The 23,065-nt window shown below is 43.8% G+C and overlaps 1 protein-coding gene across 2 annotated transcripts in view; it reads right to left on the minus strand.

Moving 5' to 3' along the window:
* Window positions 1–23,065, minus strand: part of SKIL (SKI like proto-oncogene) — a 59,838-nt gene that overhangs the window by 14,278 nt on the left and 22,495 nt on the right. For both annotated transcript variants that reach the window (XM_083177783.1, XM_083177784.1), the window contains exons 4-6: window positions 11,268–11,512; window positions 7,982–8,142; window positions 7,371–7,595 (exon numbers count right to left, since the gene is read on the minus strand). In XM_083177783.1, the coding sequence (XP_083033909.1) occupies window positions 7,371–7,595; window positions 7,982–8,142; window positions 11,268–11,512 (631 nt within the window). The remainder of the gene's footprint in view (window positions 1–7,370; window positions 7,596–7,981; window positions 8,143–11,267; window positions 11,513–23,065) is intronic.

The raw sequence follows: 23,065 nt of genomic DNA on the forward strand, positions 1-23,065 counted from the left end.
CCGTAAAACAAGGCAACTGACAATAGGAGGAGATTCAATCTTGTTGTTTCAAGATTATTCCACTATAGTATCTCAAAAGCGGAAAGAGTTTAATCCTATCTGTAAATTCCTAATTGACAACCAAAAAAGATTTACTTTACAATACCCAGCAAAACTTAAAGTTACAGAGGATGGGCAAACTCATACCTTCTTGGACCCACTCGAAGCAAGAGAGTTCTTTAAGATCACGTAAGAAAATAGGCATAACTGGCCAACAGGTCGGTATTCATGATGGCTTTTTAAAATGGAATTAAAAATAAAGATGTATGAATATTGGGGCTTGGAGGGTGGGGGGGGGACCCCTGAGAGGGGACAGAAATGGATTAATATACCAGTAAATCCTAGGAGTGAGACCTGGGATGGCAAAAATAAAAAACCCGGGGGAAGAAAAGAGGGGAAGAAAAATAAGGATTTGAAGCAAAAAGGGCATAGGAAATATAGAAGAGAGGTACAGGATACAAAGTCAAGGCAAAAACAAAGAGGGAACAAGAATTGTATACACAAACATAAACAAGGAAGAGAGATAAAAATAGAGGCTACTGTAAGAAGGAGACTAGAGGGAGAAGAACCAAGGAGGGGTCTAAGTTAGGATGAGTAAACCGGAAAAATTGAACATAGCCACCTGGAATGTTAATGGGTTAAATACGCCAGTAAAACGTAAAAAAGTTACTCAACATATTAAAAGGATAGGGGTACATATTTTATTTATTCAGGAAACACATTGGAAGAAGGGCGATGAAAACACTTTAAAGAATAATTGGATAGGGGAATGCTTGGCAGCATCATATCACAATAAGACACGAGGAGTGGCAATTATCTTTGCGAAGCACTTAACATATACAATAGAAGATATTAAATTAGACACACAGGGGAGATACATGATAGTAGATGTAAAAATCAACGATTTAAAATATACCCTAGTAAATATTTATGCACCCAATGAGGCACAAAGTGTATTTTTTGCTCACATATCACAAATATTATTAAGTAGGGAAACAGCAAATTTGATTATAGGGGGGGACTTTAATGAGGTGATAAACCCACATATAGATAGATCAATTCAATCAAAAACGAGTAACCATAAATATAACCCAATGATACAAATGATGGAAGATCTAGGGATGAGTGACCCATGGAGAATAGCCCACAGAACCGAAAGAGCATACACGTTCTGCTCAGGAGTATACCACTCTTCCTCGAGATTAGACTATATACTGGTCGAAAATAATTTGATCCCCAAAATAATGACAAGTAAAATAGACACTATTATGATCTCGGACCACGCGGTAGCTTCCATCACCATGAGCCTACCCCAAGACAGGGGAAAAACCAGAATATGGAGGTTTCCTAGTTATCTCTACCAATCAGACCAGTTTCGGAGTTTCCTTAGAGATAAATGGGAAGATTATAGGGAGAATAATAAGGAACACATGGGAAACCCAATCCTACTGTGGGAGGCCTCAAAGGCAGTAATAAGAGGAGAGATAATAGCCTATACATCTAAACAAAGAAAAATAGCACAAGAAAAATTTAATATATTAAAAAAATCAACCACACTGGCATACCAGAATTATATTAACAACCCAATAGAGGAGCTATTAGAAAAATACCAACAAGAAAAACAACTACTTGAAAGCTACCTACTGGCACAAGCAAAACAAAACCTAGACTATACTAAAAACCATTTTTTTAGATGGGGGAATAAAACGGGGGCCTTATTGGCAAATATGTCTAAACCACCCAAAAGTAAAAATTACATAACTGCCGTGAGGGGAGAAAGTATAGGGACAATCTGGACCAAACCTCAGGAAATAATAAAGAAATTTGAAAATTATTATCAAGATATATACGAAGCGCACCCCATAGATCAAGTCAAAATAGACGAAACACTTAAGGAAGCGAAACTCCCAAAACTCTCACAGAGCCAGAAAGAGCTGTTAGAGGAGGAAATTAGAGAAGAAGAGATTATAGACACCATCGCCAATATGGCGTTAGGGAAAGCACCCGGACCCGACGGGTTATCAATAGAATATTATAAGATACTCCAAAAGGAAGTGACCCCAATTCTTCTGTTGATATTTCGTCAAATACACAAAAATCATATCCTATACCCAGCATTCAACTATGCACACACTATAATGATACCCAAAGCCGGGAAAGACCCCTTAGAACCCTCATCTTACCGTCCAATAACCCTCCTTAATGTAGATTTTAAAATAATGGCCAAAATTATGGCAACAAGACTACAGAACATAATAGCCCCAATTCTAACAGAACACCAATTAGGCTTTGTGAGCGGGCGACATGCGGTTAAAGGGATCAGAACTGCCATAACAGCGATAATAGCGGGTGCCAAACATGGGACAAATATACTATTAAGCTTAGATGCACAAAAAGCATTCGATACTGTCTCATGGCAGTATCTGGAAAAAGTCCTGCAATATAGGGGATTTGGGATTAACTTTAGAGAGGTAGTCAAGTTATTTTACACCACCCCAGTTACATCGCTTATGATAAATGGCCAAAAAAGCAGAAACATAGAAATGTCAAGAGGAACAAGACAGGGCTGTCCCCTATCACCCCTCCTTTTTAATTTAACATTAGACCCTATGCTACGTATAATACAAAATTGGACCCCACTCAAAGGTATCCAAGTGGGAGCCCAGACTGTTAAAATAACAGCTTTTGCAGACGATCTCCTGCTCTATGTGGCAAATCCGGAGGAATCTCTGAAACCTCTAATGATAAAGTTAAAAGAGATTGGTACTCAATCTGGGTTCGGGGTAAATTTCGAGAAATCAACCGCAATGACCCTAGACACCAAATGCATCAAACCCAAGTGGGCACAAGATGTAAATCTAAAATGGGCAAAAGAAGGATTCAGATACCTAGGGGTTTACCTCCCCAAAGACATAACGTGCCTACATGACTTAAATATAAACAATGCTATAAACCAACTAAAAAAAGAGATCAGAGGATGGAAACATCTAAAATTGTCATATACCGGGAGATTAAATTTATTAAGAATGATATCATTACCTAGACTGCTGTACCCTCTCCAAAACCTGCCTCTTCTGCTAACACAGAAAAACACAGCTGAGGTAAATAAATTGTTCCGTGACTTTATCTGGAAAGATAAGAAGGCAAGAATCAGCCTAATTAAGATGCAACAGAAACGAAACAATGGTGGTTTTAATTTTCCAAACGTGACGTGGTACAACCAAGCGGCTGTGCTGAGGCATTTGAGGGATTGGATACAGCAGTCAGAAATCTACACAAATACATCTTTAGAACAAGAGTTTATGGGGGACATTAATCTTGTTAATTTCTTACACTTAGAAAAATCAAAAATAGATCCGGAGATAATGAGCAACCCACTATTAATGTCATTGAGAAAATTATGGTTTACTCTAAGGAAAAGAATGCAAATAAATCCATACAAATCACAATTTATAACATTTCTACAAAATCCAGATTTCCAGGAGGGAAAAGCAGGTAACTCATTTAGAATTTTGAAAAGACAGGGGATAAGTCGAATAGAACATTTGATGGACGTAGAGGGGGGCAAAGCCCTGACATATGCCCAGGTGGTAGAGAAATATGGCCCGTTTACTACGCATAATATTACATTCATACAGGCCCAACACTATATAAAGCAGGTACTTCAAACTTTAACAATAAGAGACTTGAATAATCCCTTGGACACACTCCTAAAAAAGCAAGTTCCATATAAGAAAATTATAACAGCTCATTACAAATTCTTATACCAGCCATTAGACTACGACAAAATAAAAACAGGAATAACAAAATGGAAAGAAGTATTCCCAAATATAACAATAGAAAAATTAATAAAATCACTTGAAGAATCAGTAAAAACTATACCAGCAATAATGTACACAGAAATGTTTTATAACATATCCCACCAGACATACTTGACACCAAAAAGGAGATTTGAAATGGGTATAGCACCAGATTGTAAATGTTTAAAGTGTGACAGAGTGGGGGCAGATCTGTTTCACTGCCTGTGGAAATGCGGCCAGATTAATAAATTCTGGGAGGAAGTGTGGCAGTTCTCCTTAAAACTACTCACACACACGTTCCCACTAACCCCAGAGTGGGCTATCTTTGGGATAATAGGGAGGGAGACAAGGATGGCAAAGGGGGAAAAAAAATTGTTACTGGCAATTTCAGCTGCAGCCAGGAAAAGCATTCTCCACAGGTGGATAGACAGATCTGCTCCCACAATGAAACTTTTTGAGGAAAAATTAATGTATATATTCCGTATGGAATGGGTGGAGGCGACACTCCAAAAGGAAAAAAGGGTGAAAGAGCTCTTTGAGACATGGGGAGCCATTATAGAAAAACAACCAATTACAATAAAGATACACTTAAGACAGTGTTTTCAAATAACAAGTTGGTATGAAACAAGAGTAGCATTGCAGGAAGATCCGATAAACATTATAGACAGCTAAGCAATGGACAAAAAAAAAAAAAAAAAAAAAAAAAAAAAAAAAAAAACAACAACATGGTCCGCAAAAGTTTTATATGATTTGGCGTTTGATTACTTTGTAAATTTTATATCATTTGCTGTATGTTTAATGATCTAGTTTTTATGAGTTTGGATTAGACTTATGATTTTCTTTCTTAACGGAGCACCTAATGATCCAAACGAATAAATAAGGGGAATACAAAGTAAACCAAGGGGGGAAAAAGGGGAGCGGCCAACAGATCGCACCCGGAAGGACACAAAGATATAAGACCAATTGGGAGCTCCGTTCAGAGTGGAATGTAGATGGGTTATGATCTAATACTCTAGACATCAATGTATACTTGTTAAAAAAAAAAAAAAAAAAAAAAAAAAAAAATACGGATGTAATGATATGAAAGCTCTCTCTTAATAATGTATAGCAGAACCTGAATAGAAACCTTGTTGACTTATGTATCATTGTACACTTCGCTTCAAATATGATAATAAAAATAAAATTAAAAAAAAAAAAAACAGAAGATTCTGGTAAATCCTAATCTCTATGAGGAGTATGGGAGTTTATGAAGCAATGATAATAGAAACATGTTAATTGCCCCACACTGGTATTCTGCTTACTTCAAAAGATGTGTCCAATGGGTGTGGGTGATCAGGTATCTAAAATAGCTTCTCCTCGAATTATCATGGAATACAATATGCACCTCAATAATAGAGACTTAATAGTAACTTAATAGAAACAGATATTTACTCCAAACAGTGACACACATCACAGAACATTATAAAATGGTATGGGTGGGATCTTACAAGATGGCAGCTAAAACAAGCCCCCCCCCCCCCCCCCCCCCGAGTTGGGAAGAGGATGCTCCAATAATGGTCTATCTGCCAGCAGCAGCCAACACATGGCAAGTCACCTAGGGGCTCTTTTTCAAGACGAGTGGCATCATTTGGAAGGCTTTTACCATTGTGCCTCACAGCAGTAATTATACTGTACACATGATATATTTCATCAAACATACAAAGTAACTAAAATGAATGGATCATAGCATTAAAGGGCAGTATTCAATGCTCCCTGTTCGCTGTTTTTTTCTGGCGAGGATCACTTTTTTATTATTTCTTTTTTGCGAGAAGGCCAGTCCTCTAGCCAAAAATGCTCCTCGCCCTATTCAATGCTCCCGGTTCACCAAAAATGAACAGAGAGCTTTGCCCTGTTCGCCGATTGGCCCTCGACGTTGTTCGTCTTTTGTTTTCTTATGGGAAATTTTGTGTACCTCACCGTTTGTGTATTCAATGCTAAAAAGGAGAACGCTGCTCGCTTTTTTTTTATATGCATCTCTGTTTTGCTCTCGGCCTCTTTTTTAGGTGAACTTATGTACTTAAAAAAAAAAAATTCAGTTTTTTTGGTGTCTACAAGTCTATTTTTTTATTATTTGAAAGATATATTTATTGTGGTAATTTTTTTTCACCCATGATGCATAATTTTTCCCCTCACTTTATTGTACCCATGATTCACCTCAGTTATTGCCCATGATTCACCTCTTCTACCTCACTCCTTTGTTTGACCTTTGAGGAGATACACACATTAGCAGTCTGCTAATTTGGAATCCTTTTTTTAGGCTAATTTGCGTTTTTCAGCATTTCTCTGCAATATTTGAAAACTGCCTACAAATGGAGCCATTTACTCCTCGTACGACACATTGGTCAATGCTCGCCGTCAGGGGCGGTGAGCAGCGGACGCATTGAATAGAATGAGCGGAAGGCATGGTGGAAAAAAGGGCGCATATACAGCGAGCACAAAATGGCGTACGCTGTGCTGTGCTCACCGGAGCACTGAATACTGCCCAAAATGTTAAATAGGCATTATTTTATAAAAATATAAATTAGTAATAGTGGAAATTCATGGAGTTAATGGAATGATCTGGAGCCAACTAAACCTGATGAATACTTCTACAACAGAGCTGCTTCATGATCTCCCAGGTCTCAAAGTCTACAAAATCCACGGTATCTCCACTGTCTTTACTATACATGATACACACAGAAGATCATATGTGTCAAACCGTAACACAGGTGTCCTAGGGCGAGCTCAGGGAGGACAGAAACCTCCCATTGACCAGATGTTATCCAATGCAGAAAACATTATTAATGACAAGTGATTAAAGCATACACTTTTACTAGTCATCCGCTAACTCAGACTTCGCATTAACACTCCCACAAATATAGCTTTCACACATGTTTGGAAAGTGTAGCAAGCAAGTTTACATTAATACCGAGATGTAAAAACAGACAAGTGATACAGTTTATGGGAACATTTAGTACAACACACCTCTGCTGCATTGTGAATCATGCCTGGACACCTCTACAGGTGTTGTGAAACTACAATCCCAGCAGGCTTTCTAAGACAGATGATAGCTGCAGGGTGTGCTGGGAGTTGTAGTTTCATAGCACCCAGAGAGCCACAGGTTAAATGAGACATCATTTGTGTCATTAAAATAAATACTGTGAAAAGGGTGGATCAGGATAAAGAGTAAAAAGCAAAAAAGTTACTATTTATATAAAAACCATACTTGCCAACCCACATGGGTAGGCCCTCATCTTCCCTACACCCCTGGACCAAACCCCCTTCACCACCCACTTATAAAACACAAGTGCAATTGAGTGCATCCCCCCATTACCACTATACAATGCCGGTATTACAGTACTGTATATCTGTGAAGGGGGTGGGGGAGTACCGAAGATACATCTGTCACCACGCCCATGTGTGTCAACCTACAGAGCAGTAGGCAACTAACCTATGCATGAAAGTGAAGGATACAATGAATCCACTTTAGTAGCAGCCGCCGGACTCGCTTACCTGGTTTGCATACTGAGACTCTTTCTCTCGCTCTGCACTGGAATCACACGAGCATTTCTGCTTCTTAACTTGTTTTAGCTTTTCTTCTAAATCCCGTTGCTCATCATACAACTCCTCCATCTTCTGTATATGTTCTGCCTGCAAGCATTCAAACTCTTTCTGCAAGTTCTGCTGCTCGACAGACAGTTCCTTCATGGCTTTTGAGTTGCTCAGCATTTCCACCTCCTGTCAAAGAGGATAAATCCACTTTACACTACAAAACATATTTTCCTCCAAGATTGAGGGATAACACACACTGACATTACTGTAAACGTGTGCATGCAATAATAAAGTTCCAGAGATATACAATGCCCTCTAAAATCCAATCGGATGCGCGGTCTCGTGCGCATCGAAGCCAGATATCATATGTGCTGCACATATGATCTTCGGGTCTGACCTCCTCCTGGTGTGGGGAGTGGGGACTGCAAGTGATACATCACATGCAGAAGTACTGTATCGCATGTGCTACTGCTGCCCGAAAGGGTCCTGGGCGGCTGAAGGGGGATTGGATAAGAAGTCGCCTCGTGTATCAGCACCTTAAGAACTATTGGGTTTTCTACATCTTTACTTACCATCTGGATTTGCTGTTTCTTCTGTAAAATGTAATTCAGTTTCTCTTGCTGTTTCAGAAAAGTTTTCACAACTTCTTCCATAATATGGGACTTGTCATCCTCATTTACATCTTCTTTATTGCAGATTGGCCCATCTTTCCCCCCATTTCCAGAGTCTGCTTCTGTAACACAGGTAGCTTGGTTTTACTTGGGAGTAAGAACAGAAGCCAACCACAAATGTCCCCTCAGTACCATCATTTTAATAAAAAAAATAAAAATAAATGCCATGTGACCTTTGGAAATTTACACTGGTCATAGAACATAATTCACCCCATGGTTCCACCACAATATGTAACACCACAGAGAAAGTTCTGGGGCTACACACGTAGCGATTTAAGGGCATTTTCTAAGCGATCTAAGCATGCTGGATATTAATCAGTCAGGAACCGTTTTCTCACCGGAGATCACTGGTCCTAACAGATCGCTCAGCACACAGCGCTGTGTGCTAAGCATTCCGAGTGATCCAATATCGCTCAGTACACTCAGCAAATCTCTGCATGTGTAAGCCCCTTTAGTCTTGCTATCATTTTAGGTGGTTGCCGTGTATGGGTTATGGGAAACAAAAACAAAAAATTCTAGTTTAATATTCTTGCAACTAAGGTTATGCGGGTGATAGACATTGCCTAGTTTGACAGTCACTAGGTCGACACAAGCAGAATTCCAATATGTCATTGGTTGATACATGTAAAGGTACATATGATTTTGTAACAATTTTATTCCATTTTCATACTTTAACATCCACATTTACTCCGATTGGGAATGTGCAATCATTTTTTTGTTTTGGGTGGGGGGTGGGGGCGCATGCTCAGGTGTGTCCACATTGACACCAAAAAACTGGAACTCATGTAAACCTTTTCATGTGTACCTTTTCCATTTTTACTTGAATCTGCATTTTACCAAATGTCGACCTTTGATCCAGAAGTGCACCATACTGTAGGTAGGGCTTGTGGCAAGCCCACCGTCAAAGCAACTGGATAGGGTCAACTCGCACGCAATGTTGCAGAATTGTTCACCATACAGATTTCAGATAATCACATTTATCTAATACCCCTTTTACACCGCCGAAAAATCCGGGTCAGCGGCGGGTCAGACCCGGATCCGCGGCGGTGTAAATGGGGGGTATCCGTTTCCATTTACACGGGTCCTCTACCCAGGTCCTGACCTGGGTAGAACACGGATAGGACCCGTGTAAATGTCGGTGTAAATGGTCCCGCTGCGGGTGCAGGCACCCGCAGCGGGTCCACAGCGTGCAGCGCTGGGGAAGATGTTCCCAGCTGCTGCGGGAGGAGGGGGGTCCCTGCGGCTGCTGAGGAGAGGGGGGTACCTGTCAGCCTGCTGTGCTGGGGGTACGGGGGTGCTAGGGGTGCTGGGGGTACCTGTCCTGCCTGCGGTCGGATCTCAGCGGAGAAGATGATGTGCGCCGCTGCTGTATCACCCCCCCCGCATCCGGCAGCCGGTCCCTGCGGCGTATGGAGTGTCAGTATCGGCGGTCCCTCCAGCGCATAGGAACTAGTACTAGTTCCCATGCGCCAGAGGGACCCCCGCCACTGACACTCCATACGCCGCACGCCGCAGGGACCGTCTGCCGGGGAGGGGGGGGGGGGTGGTACAGCAACGGCGCACATCATCTTCTCCGCTGAGATCCGACCGCAGACAGGACAGGTACCTTCAGCACCCCCCAGCACCCCGGTACCCCCAGGTACACCAAGCACAGCAGGCAGGACAGGTACCCTCCGGCACCCCCAGCACCTTAAAAAAAAAAAAAAAAAAAAAACACTTAACCTGGGTCAGCCCTGATATATATATATATTATATTTCTATATATTATATATTTCTATATATATATATATATATATATATATATATATATATATATATATATATATATATTTTTTTCTATATATATATATATATATATATATATTTTTCTATAAATATATATATAAAATATTATTTAAGGCAGGGCTGACCCAGGTTCAGTGTAAATGGTGCAGACCCAGGTCAAAGTGCTGTGTAAATGGGGTATAAAGCAGGGTCAGACCCTGGATACTCCAGCATTCAAAGACCAGGGTCCGACCAGGGTTTTTGGTGTAAAAGGGGTATTAGAAGCAAGGAATGGCTACAAACGTAGCATGTATTGTGGAAATCAACAAAAATGCCTTTTAGTAAGTTTATATATGCCCCCCAACTAAATGATTACTCTGTGTTCCCTTACTGTGCTTCCTCTAGAGCACTATATACAGCTACAGATTCTTAATGCAAAATAACCTCACGCAAATCACGAGGACAAAAAAGGTTAACAGACTGGGGGGGGGGGGGAGGATGTGTGGGGGAATGCTAATGAAAACGTTTAAACATTTTTCGTTCACTGCAATGTAATAATTCTGTGTGAACAGAGATTACATGCTAGTTCTGCTTGGCAAAGGGATATTGGCAAGACAATAAAAGGGGAAATGTTGGGGAGCTATACATTCTCTGCATATTATATAGCTTGTGATTGTTTAATAAGTCTTTTCAGATATAGGGCTCTGATCGTAAAGTGAACAGTAGGTTATCTTTACTATACATAATGATAGCGGTGTCATGAGACTGGAACAAGGCGGACCTATAAATAGCATGCCTCAATGCATCCATTTCATATCATCTCTGCACACAATAAAACAAACAAGATTAATGCTTTAAAAAAAAAATATTTCATCTCAGTCTTTATTATCTGTTAGCCTGGGGTTCTCGGATTTGTTTTCTCAGTTATAAAATGTACCATCTCATTCTTATGCCATACTATTAACCCTCTCAGCACTTGAGGCCAGCTGTATGCGACACCAGTTTGGTCTCGCATACCGCTCAGGTGTCCTTGTGAATGAGCCCTGTATAGATTTTTCACAAATCCCCCCTCCCATATTCATGGCTTGGGAAATGTTTAACCTGAATATACATGTATAAGACAAAAACCACACCCTCATTATGATGGCCGGGGTTTTATCTTTTAAAACAGGAATAAAGTAATTTTCTACGACCTTCAATTACTGTATCAGAAATATTGTAACCGTTACTATTGGACAATTTAGTTTTCCCATGTATTTCTGACTGGAAAGTATTCGCAACAGCTGAACTGCAGTGTCTTATCGCGTTATTATCACATGCTCAGGGATAGAAACACAATTAGGATGATAAATTTCCCATATCATCAGAAAACAAAGGTGTTTATCAGGACATCTCGGAGTAGCACTTGGACTTGGTTACTTACGATGCCTATTACTGGTCACTGTATCAGATTTCACATCTACTCTCTCCTGTTCCTCTATGGAGAGGTCAGGGTAGGCGGTAGTAGATTTATGTTTGGTGCTCCGGGCCACATTCTCAGATGCTGACAGTAATGGCTTGCTTGTCTCCGTCTCCAGCCTTATTTGTTTGGCGTCCTTGCACTGCGATACGGCAGCAGAGAGGGACACGTTTGGGGCTACCACTTTATCATACATGTAGAGATAGTAACTAAAAACGAAAGAAAGAAAGAAAGAAAAAGCAAAACTATGAAAACACAAAACTTGCACAAAATAAGATTATTACAAAAGCATTATTTTCTCTTCTGGGAAATGGATTGATTACAGGGAACTTGCATCAAGACCCCCCCAGCTCACAAGTGCAAGGGTTTACGGAGATGGGGAACAGGCGGGTATGGGCCATAGGGTAGGCACTATGAAGGTAGACAAACATTAGGTTGACCACTAAAGGCGGACAGGGCTTAGGTTGACATGTCTAAGGCCAACAGGGTTGGAAGGTCGACAATGGGAATGTCAACAGTCAAAAAGGTAGACATGTATTTTTCACGTTTTTTTTGTCCCACTCGCCATGCTTCGGGCACAATGCCTCGCTGTGCTGGGCACACTATTATATTCTCCCTCCATGGCCTAGTGGATGGCAGGGCATGAAATGCCGCCTGTTTTGTATTAAAAAAAAAAGAAAGAAAAAAAACTCATGTCAACCTTCACATTGTCTACCTAATGCTTGTGTCGACCTTCCGACCCTTGACCTTAGCCATGACGACCTATTTCATGTGTGTACCTACAGTTGTGCTCATAAGTTTACATACCCTAGCAGAATTTGTGATTTTCTGCCCATTTGTCAGAGAATATGAATGATAACTCACAAACTTTCACTCATGGTTAGTGGTTGGGTGAAGCCATTTATTGCCAACCAACTGTGTTCCCTCTTTTTAAATCATAATGACATGTGGGTCATTTGGGTAGTTTCTGTTGTAATTGTGAATTAAAAAGAGTAAACATAGTTGTTTGACAATAAATGGCTTCACCCAACCACTAACCATAAGTGAAAGAAAAGTTTGTGAGTTATCATTGACTAATGGGCAGAAAATCACAAATTCTGCTAGGGTATGTAACCTTATGAGCACAACTGTAAGCCCTGTCAACCTTTAGTGGTTGACCTAGCGACCGTATTGGCGTACGGGGTATTTGCACTTAAGTGCAAACTACATTTATTAAAACACATTGTTTAAAAAAAAAAAAAAAAAGGCTGTAAGAATGTAGGAGAAAAGCACTACATATAAAATGGCATAATTCTATCTATCAAAGGAATACAGTCATCACGTTGACAGTGACATAGTCAATAATGTCACCGTCAGAAGCTGTATGACAGTTCCATGGTGCTGATAAGGTTAAACTTCTACTGAAATCATTTTAACGGTGGCGGCATTACAACTTGAAACATGCGGCTTTAACAGCAGGTTTCAAGTTCTACTGCTGAAACCATTAAAATGCTTTTAGCATTTTTAATCTTGTTGTCATTGCAGTGCCAGCACACTGCTGCCAACAGTGACATTGTCGACATAGTGCATTAAAAGCTTATAAAAGGCTACGTCCCAGCTATCTCGGGCAATAACAGAAGGAAGCCTACGGTACATGTACTTCAACACTCCTCCAGGTCAGGCCATCCAGCTCTGCTGCAAATGTATGCTGATGAGACTGATTAGGTGGTTAGCAAGGGAAACGGTCATCTATTAGACGAGACTTAGGTCGACAGTCATTAGGTCGACCCTGGAAGGTCGACTGGCCCCAAGGTCGACGGAGTTAAAGGTCGACATGGGTTTAGGTCGACAGTCATTAGGTCGACATGAATTTTTCACTGTTTTTTGAGCCGACATGTGCCAACAGGCAGTATTTCATGCCCTACCATCCACTACGGCGTGGTGGGAGAATAAAAAAAGTGTGCCCGAAGCATAGCAAGCGAAGCGTGCGATGCGGGGTGCTGCGGTTCAACTCCAACTGTGTCCATGTCGACTTTCGAGTAAAAAAAAAAAAAACAGTGGAAAAACTCATGTCGACCTAAACCCATGTCGACCTTGACCCATGTCGACCTAATGACTGTAGACCTAAGTCTGTTCTAACAGTTGTACCGTAACCGTTAGCAATGAGATGGTGTACTCTCATCACTGCCAGACAGTACCACAGGATAGCGGAGTATCCCTTGGGTGCTCCTGTGATTAGGTATAAGTAACAGATTTCTATCACTCCGCTGTGAGTACACACACACACACACACACACACACACACACACACAGTTCTTCTTACTTGCCTTATACTTTATTTAAGGAAGCGGTTGCAGGTTAAAGATCCTGTTACATTAATTTCAGGTGATGAATATGAAATACTTCTTGGCAGTCTGATAAGGCCACAGATTGTCAGGAACTGTGTGCTGTAGCCAGCACAAAGATATTTACACTCATTAATATTTATGAATACCTGTCTGGAAGATGCATAGCCTCATGCAGGCATGTACAAAGGTTAAAATATAAAACACTACACAGCTGTATTACATAGTATATGCAACATGTTTACAAGCGGTTTGACGTGCAGTTGCGTATAGGTCATTGGTCTGTAAATGAAACCCTGCAGACACATTACATAATGAACAGTAATAATCTGGGAGATGTTGGACAGGAAGAAGAGGTCTGCATGCCAGGAAACGCCAGAGAGGAGAACAAAATACAGCTCATTGCTCTCAATGTGTCACTACCACAAGAGACACAAATTATAAAAACAAACTAGTTTCCCTTTGACATCTAAATAAATAACATCAATCATCTTCTGTCTAAAAGGTGAGCAATCATTGTCTTTCAAATATGTAATCTAATTTCAATTTTATTGAAAACATTAATGCAACAAGGAAACAGCAGGTGGTCAATAGGAAAGGTTTCCTGCAATAGGGATGAGAGAGAGAGAGAGGGAGGGAGGGGGATAGAGAGAGAGAGAGAGAGAGAGAAAGAGGCCAGTATTCAATGGCCGGGCTGGCGGCTGGCAGCGAATCCTGTGTAGGATTCGCTGCACTTTCGCCACAATTCTCCCTTCAGAGAGATTCGCCCAGCAGCCTCCCGTCCTCCCTATTTAACGCGTCAGGGGCTCTCTGCCCCTGACGGCGATAATCACTCTCTGGGGCGAATAGTGCAGGGCTCTCTCCCCTGCTGCTGCGGCTACACTGCCACTGCAGGGGATTGAGCAGAGTCCCGGCGGGGGAGCGCGCTGATACTGCCAGGAGCCCCCGCACAGCATGAGGATGGGGACGGCTCAAGCAGTGCCAGCACTGACATCTGTGTGCGCAGACCTCCGGCTCCAGCAGTCCCAGCGCTGACATCTGCTATCACCGCGCTGGGGCTGCCTGAGACGGAGGTCTGCTACTGCTGCTGGATCTGTCTCTACGTCAGCTGAGGCAGGTCTGTGGGGTCGGGGAACAGAGCGGGCGGGGTGTACTGATAAGCAGTATCTTCACCCCTTTCCCCTTCGCTGCCTGTCAGCTCATGTCCCCTCCTCTTGCCTGTCAGCTCATGTCCCCCGCATCCCCTCCCCCCCACCACCACAATCAGCGCAGCAACACACGTGTCCCACCTGTGGGGGTGTCCAGTCACTTTGTGGGGGTGAAGAAGGGCTCGCAGGGTGCTGGCAGGGTGCTGGGATCGGAGCCGCTGCACTCACTGGTCCCGATCAGTGCAGTGAATATATGAATATTAATGAGCGGCTCCGGCTCCCGGCCCCCTGCTGGCGAATGTGTAAAAAAAAAAAATATATTGTTTAAAAAAAATAAATATATATTAAAAATATATTCATGTGCTGCACGTATATGAATAAAAATAGCATGCCCTTTCATAGGAAAAATATTCAGATTTTTTAACACAAAAAAAAAAAAATTAAAAACACTTTAATTTAAAAGATCACATTACAGTTCACCTAAAAAAGCTGCCGAATGCTAAACGGAGAATCATGGCGAAAATCAATGGAGAAAGCAGTTCTCCATTTGAGCATTGAATACACTGTCGGCGAATTCCACTAAAAACCCCATTGAAAATCACAGGCGAATTGTGGAGAATCATTTACGGCGAATCGGCAGACATTCGCTGTTCATTTGTGGCGAATTGCCTCCATTGAATATGGCGAATTGTTTTTTGTGACAGAAAATTCGCCATTAACCCAGCGAATTGCCAGATTCACTGAAAAAAACGGCGAATCTGAGGCATTGAATACTGGCCAGAGACAGAGGGCGGTATTCAATGTGAATACCCTGCGAGGTGCAGCGAATCCTTTTTAGGATTCGCTGCACATTCGCCACGTTCCGGAGCCAGCGGGCTCCGGTATTCAACGTGTCAGGGGCTCGCTGCCCCTGACAGGCGAATATGAGCTCCTGCGGCGATTGCCGCAGGGAGCCTCAGGACGGTGCCAGGCAGAGAGATGGTAGTCTCTCTGCCTAGCCCAGACCTTTGTGGGGGGTTAGGTGTGCTCCCCGGGTGCCAGGCAGCACAGGCTGCCCCCCCGGGGGTCCCAGCAGGCAAGCGTATATTCACTACACAGGATCGTAATGATCGTGCAGTGAATATATGAATATGTAATGAGCGGCTCCGCTCTGGCGCCACCTGCTGGCTGCTGTGTAAAAAAAAAAAAATATTATTTTTAAAATTAAATATATATTCATGTGCTTACAGCACATGAATAAAAATAGCATGCCCCTCCTCAGAAGAAAATTCCTGATTTTTTGACACCTAATGTAAAAAACAGAACACTTTATTTTAAAAGTTCACATTCCACTTCACCATAAAAAGATAGCGATTGCTGCTCGGTGAATCATGGTGACCAAAACCTTCAAATGTATTCGCCAACTGGTCATTGAATAGGGTGATTCACCGTTTTAGTCAGAAATTCGCCAAACAGCACAAATTCACCATAAAAACCTGGCGAATCAGGCTCATTGAATACCGCCCAGAGAGAGAGGGGGAGGGAGAGAGGGAGTAGGCACTAGTGCATGGGAGAGCGACAGCACCCACCTACAGACAAAACACCAGCAGACCCTGGAATGGCCAACTGCCAAATATAAAACACTCAAAAGAGCTTGGACATTGATATGTTAAGCATGCATTTGTTTATTAATATATTCATCACACTCACAGCGCTCCAATAATCATTTTACACATTACCTTTCTTTCTGAAGCAGCTATTAAAAAAACAAAAACAAAACAGCATGGTCCTCATAATATTTAAAGCAGGAGAGAAAAGCCCCAGAATGCGGGTGCAGGAAGAGAGAGAGAATGGCTGCCAAATGTGAGCCCTGGTAAGAGAAAGGCCGCAGAGTGAGGGCGCTGGATAGAGAGAAAGGCCGCAGAGTGAGGGCGCAGGAGAAAGGCCGCAGAGTGCGGGCGCAGGAGAGAGAGAGAAAGGCCGCAGAGTGCGGGTGCAGGAGAGAGAGAGAAAGGCCGCAGATTGCAGGCGGAGGAGAGAGAGAGAGAAGGCTACAGTGTGTGGGCGCTGAAAGAGAGAGAAAGGCTGCAGAATGCGAGCCCTGGAGAGAGAAAGGCTGCAGAATGAGGGCGATGGAGGGAGAGGGAGAGAGAGGGAGAGAGAGGGAGAGAGAGGGAGAGAGAGGGAGAGAGAGGGAGAGAGAGGGAGAGAGAGGGAGAGAGAGGGAGAGAGAGAGAGGCCACAGAGTATGGGCACAGGAGAGAAGGCCACAGAGTGCGATAGAGCCGCAGAGTGTGGGCGCAGGAGAGAGAGAAAAAGGGCGCAGATTGCGGGCGCATTAGAGAGTGAAAAAGGGCGCAGATTGCGGGCGCATTAGAGAGAAAGGCCGCGGAGTGCCGGCGCAGGAGAGAGACAAAGGCCGCGGAGTGCCAGCGCAGGAGAGAGAGACAAAGGCCGCAGATTCCCGGCACAGGAGAGAGAGAGAGAGAGAGAGAGAGAGAAAGAAAGGCAGCAGAGTGCTGGCACAGGAGATTGAGAAAGACCACAGAGTGTGGGTACAGGAGCGCAAAAGCCGTAGAGTGTAAGCGTAGGAGAAACGCCGCAGCATGCGAATGTGAGAGAAAGGCAGCAGAGTGCGAGAGGAAAACCGTATTTATCAGGAACCTACTTGTCAGGTCCTTGCAGCCTACGAAAGCACAGAACAATATGCATGCAAGAGGAGTTGGACTCCTGCTTTGAGCATAAAATGGGGGATACATCTCCCCAACTTGTCATTCTCTGAAATTAGAGGAAGCTGACCACTGCAAATATAGGCAGGTGGTGAAGAAAATGCTGACAGTCTGTCCTTGCAGATGTCTCGGTTAAGTCTCTGTTTTTCTATGCTTCCATTTAGCAAGCATTTTCAGCTTATACGGTTTATTTTGTTTGTGGCTGGTCAAAATGGTAAGCAGAATGACCAGCTGTCAAGGAAAAATGCAAAGTAGAGTTTCCAACAACATTGTTTGCTTATATTCCTACTTACAAACATTGATTTTGCACAAACTATTGCAAAATGGCCACAATGAACTGCCTCATAAGATAAAATGTTGTGTTTTTATTTTTTAAAAGTTGTATGTTATGTCTGGGGAGTCAGCACTACAAATCACCCACTAAGCAGTGGATATTATATTTTCAATTGCTAGAAAGAAAAAAAAAAAATAGATGTTTGTGACTTTAGGTAAATAGCATTCGGTAAAATTTACTAAGGTGGGAGTTCTATTGAAGATGGGATGTTGCCCAAAGCAACCAATCCGATTCTATTATCTTTTAGAAATTGATTGGTTGCTATGGACAACATCCCATCATCAACAGAACTCTCATCATAGGAAATGTACCCCAGATAATCTAGTCATGGCACACACAGGCAGACAGTGAACAAAACGATGGCACCTTGGTCCTAGCATGCTTCCCTTTTAGATTTTCAATACAATCCATTCCAATGTAAAAAGGCCTGCTCAGGGCATTTGCACAACCTATGCAACAAGAAAACCTTGCTGTTATGGTGACCAGCCAATAGTGAATGTGTCTGAGGCACAGGCTACACAAGCAAGTTCAGTTGCACTTTACAATTGGGAATAAGTATAAAACTAGGGAGGCCGATCCCGATCCCGGGATTCAGGCCTAAAATCATCAGGATTTGAATCCCGGGATTGAAGTTTTTAATCCCGGGATTTTGGGATTAGTACCCCAGTGCAAAATGTACTTTTTTTTTTTTTTAAAGCCGGGCAGCACTAGAATGGCTCAGATGCTGACTGCTAAGTACTTCACCGGGACATCCCGGTGGCCGATTCCGCTGTCACTGTGTGCTCTGTGATGACAGGCATGACGGCGCCCAGGCTGCGCAGCGTGACCCCTGAGATCACGCCACGCTGCGCAGCCTGTCCGCCGCCATGCCTGTCAGTGCACTGAGCAGCCCACTGTCGCTCAGCAACATGCCCACTGTGCTGCTACTGCCTGCCTGCCCGGCCACTGAATGGATGGATGGACATCGCTCCTGCTGCTGCCTGTCACCACTACCTTTGTAAGTGACAGGGCAGGGGGGTGGGGAAGAGTGGCGGGCGGGCAGGCGGGGCAGAGTTAGAGGGCATTTATATTGATATTTGGGGGACGGGTCATTTTATTAATTTTTTTATTAGGGAGGCCAATCCCGGAATTCCCGTGATTGAGCATTTTTCAATCCCGAATTCCGGGATTGAAAAAATGCCCCGGGATTGGCATCCCTAGATAAAACACACTAGGTAGTTATAGACAGTCATAAGGTGTGTACATACGGTGCGATTGCATTGCAATTCGATCCAGATTTGATGGGATCTAATCGCACGGCAAGCAAAGTGCATTCTATTTTGACTGTATAGTACAGATCTGTACTATATTATTAACTCCTGTGCAAGGACCAGACCCTCCGGCTCGGGGTAAATGATGTGCGAGAACATCCCTTTTTTTCATCAATTATGTGGGAAGAAAATAGAGTCTGGAAAAACAAAATCTCCACTCAAGCTGCGCAAGTATACCACAAATGTAGATCAACAACTTCATGTGTCCTACAGTGAAGCTCTCAAAGAGCCAATTCCTGCCATGGACCGAACCTTACTTTAGGACATACAACTTGTTTGCCCTAAATAGATTGAAACATATTATAATGTGTCAATGGAGCCAGAGGATATATCATAAACTGACGGCAACCTGCACAAAAAAAATCTTGTACCTACTGCCGCTGCTGCCTGCTCCGAGCTCGTCGATGTACAGTTCTGCAAACACATACTAAGTAGTCACTAGTTTCCTTCTCTGTAGTTTTCTTTCAACTATACTGTCATCTGGGGATTAGGGCTACTGGTGACTCCAGCGCAGCTCAGAATCAGCAGCAGGGACAGCGCTGTCCCTGCTGGGGGCATAGGGCATTGCCACCTGCAGCTGTTGAAGTCGATAGCTGCAGGGGGTGGAACGGTCAGCGATGCTGACTGTTCATACATTAGGTAGGAGGCAGGTGCCCAATATAAAATAACGTCCCTGCACTAAGCCTCCTCCTCTGCACCGCCACCGATATAGTACCCACATCACAGGTGTCATCAGGGGAAATCTACCCCACAGTTTCTAGCAAGCTTTGAACTAGAAAAATTAATGAAAATAAAGCATTGAAAAGTTTATAATAACAAAACTATAAGTCCTTTTTCGCTAGGACACCACACTCACAGTCCAGGTATAAACACTGAACAAAAGAACAGAAACATTTAGTAATTATGTGCGACACTCCTGATACTGCTAAATATGCCAACAATTTAGAGCTGATATTATAAAATGGTATCATTGTGTATGTATTTCTGCAAATTAATAAGAGAGCACTATTAGAGCTGTGATCAAAGGCACATTCACCAGTGGTAGGGCAGTGTTCATAAAACAAAGCAATCCATACAGTGTGCATGCTCTAGGCCCTTTATAGAGGCAGCAAGGATGGTGTAATGGTTAGCATTATTGCCTTATAGAATAGAGGGTATGGGTTTCATTCCCATGATGGCCCCAACTATGTGGCGTTTGTATTTTCCCCTGTACCAAGGGGGAAAGTTAGAAATCAAAGTCACCCTTAGCCCCTTCGCATCACGTCACCACCTTCCTCATATTTGGGCTTACAGATTACAAAAGCAACACTTAAATCACCCCCGTCCACCACCACAATTTACTGATAATTTCCCTCACCCTCACTAGTTACCAATTAAAAAAAGCTGTAATGACAAAAAAAAAAATCATGTAACCTAGCAGGGCTCTCATGCAAGGCGCATGCTGTGCCACCACCCTCCCAGGCACTTGTATCACATGCGTAAAAGGAAAAACCACCACTGCCTCCACACCCGCAACATAACCCTGCACCTACACCTAGTGTATAACTCTAGCCCTCCCATCCTAACCCAATGCCTCCCCCTGGCCTATAACCTTAACCCTCCTTCTCCTTTAGCCCAACCCTATATCTCCCCTTACTGTATACCCCTAACTCCCGCCCCCCCCCCTCATTTAACCCTTTCCACACATAATATAACACTAAACCTCCCCTAGTGTATAACCCTAACCCTTCTCTTCCTCCCTCCTGTAGCCTAACTCCCAGTGTATAAATATTATGCTGGATACACACTAGGTCAGGGGTGGGCAATAAGCGTATCTCCAGCTGTTGATGAACTACACATCCCAGCATGCCATCCATCAGTTTCAGATTGCCCAAATAGCAAAACTAAGGCAAGGAATGCTGGGATGTGTAGTTCATCAACAGCTGGGGGGCCGCTTATTGCCCACTCCTGCACTAGGCAATGTGTACCCAGCATGACATCGAGAGCGATGGGGAGTTGGCATTGGAAAGTACATACACACTTGCTGATGCCAGAAGTGACTAGCATGTATGCAGAGCTGTTGGAGGATGTGTACTTCACTCTGCGCCTCCCCTAGTGTATAACTTTTGTCACCTGCAGCCTCCCCCTAGTGTATAAGCTTGGTCACCAGCAGTCTCCCCCTGCCCCTCCCACTAGTGCAGGGGTGGCCAACCGGTCAAAGGTAAAGAGCCAAAAAATATCTTTAGTCAAGCTAAACAGTCAACAACATGCGCGCGCCCAAAAAAGGGGCATGGTCCTCTGACCCGGCCGCCATGCCACCAGCTGCCACTCATTTTACAGCAGCAGTGACGTTGGTGGCATGCTCGGGTATGTTCGGCGCAGCTCGGGGGGGACTCGGGAGCGCTCAGGCACCCGAGTCCTTCTGAGCCGCCGCGAACATCCCCGAGCCTGCCGCCGAAGGCGTGCGCGCCAAAAAGGGGCGTGGTCTATTTGGACCCCTTGGGTGCTATGCCCGGAAGTTTTCCGGGTTCAGCTGCGCTGCCGCAGCGGTCTGTCCCGGAAAATTTCTGGGCATACCACTAATCTAGAATAGGTGCGCGCTAGTGGTGTCCAGGCTCGGGGGAACTCGGGAGTGCTCAGGCACCAGAGTCCTCCCAAGCCGCCGCGAACATCCCCCATCCTGCCGCCGACGGCACTGCTGAATGTGACAGGCGGACAAGGCAGAGGGGGCAGCAGCGGCAGAGAAGCTCTGTCATACAAACGTCGGAGCGGAGATGAATGGGGGGGGGGGGCTTCCGACGTCCTGTGGTGGGTTTTGCTGGGGTTTGTCCTGCCCCTGCAAAACCCACCACTCAAGGGGTTAATGCAGGAGCCGCATGTTAACAGGGGGAGAGCCGCAGGTTGGCCACCCCTGCACTAGTGTATAACCATTGTCACCAGCAGCCTCACCCAACACCTCCTCCTAGCATGTAACCATTGTCACCTGCAGCCTAACCCCGCACCTCCTCCAAGTGTATAACCATTGTCACCTGCAGCCTAACCTTACACCTCCCCCTAGTGTATAACCCTTGTCACCTGCAGCCTAACCCTGCGCCTCCCCCTAGTGTATAACCATTGTCACCTGCAGCCTAACCTTACACCTCCCCCTAGTGTATAACCCTTGTCACCTGCAGCATAACCCTGCGCCTCCCCCTAGTGTATAACCCTTGTCATGCAGCCTAACCCCATGTTTCCCCTAGTAAGAGGATAAGAATGATGCAGCATACAGTGTTCAAGTCAACCTATATATTCAGAGATGTGTGTGCAAGGGTGTAATATATTTTGACGACATTCCTAGTGCCCTTTTAAGCAGGGAACGTGGTATACAATGTCAGCATTGTTCTTGTTGATACACATTATGTCAACACATATGAAATGTCGACTAAATGGCCCTGTGGTACACTGGTGTCTTCGTCATCCAGCAGTCACCTGGCTTTTCAGGTGGATAACCCTAACACTCCCCACAGGGGCTCCTGAGCACAACATTATCAGTTGCCCCCATCACATCCCCACTTTCCTAATGTTATGGCTTCATATTACAAAAGCAACACTAACCTCACCACCGTCCACCACCACAATTTATAATCAGGTTCTTCTACAGAGAAGCAAGTTCAGTTGTGCTTTACAATTGGAAATAAAGATAAAACAAACTGGGTAGTTACAGACAGTCATAAAGGTAGGGGGGCCGTGCTCACAGGCTTACAATCTATTAATAATTGGCCACCCCTCCCCTCACCAGTTAGAAATGAAACGAATAAGGAGTAATGACAAAAAAAATTAAAAAAATCCTCTGCCCATCGGCCTAGCAGGGCTCTCATGCAAGGGAGCGTGCTGTGCCGCACCAAGCAAGTGTCACCCCTAGGCACTTGCCTCACATGCCTACTGGGAAATACACCACTGATCCCAGGGGGGGGCACACG

This window comes from Crinia signifera, chromosome 3 (genome assembly GCF_055691185.1).
Source record: "Crinia signifera chromosome 3, ASM5569118v1, whole genome shotgun sequence".
NCBI classification, from domain to species: Eukaryota; Metazoa; Chordata; class Amphibia; order Anura; family Myobatrachidae; genus Crinia; species Crinia signifera.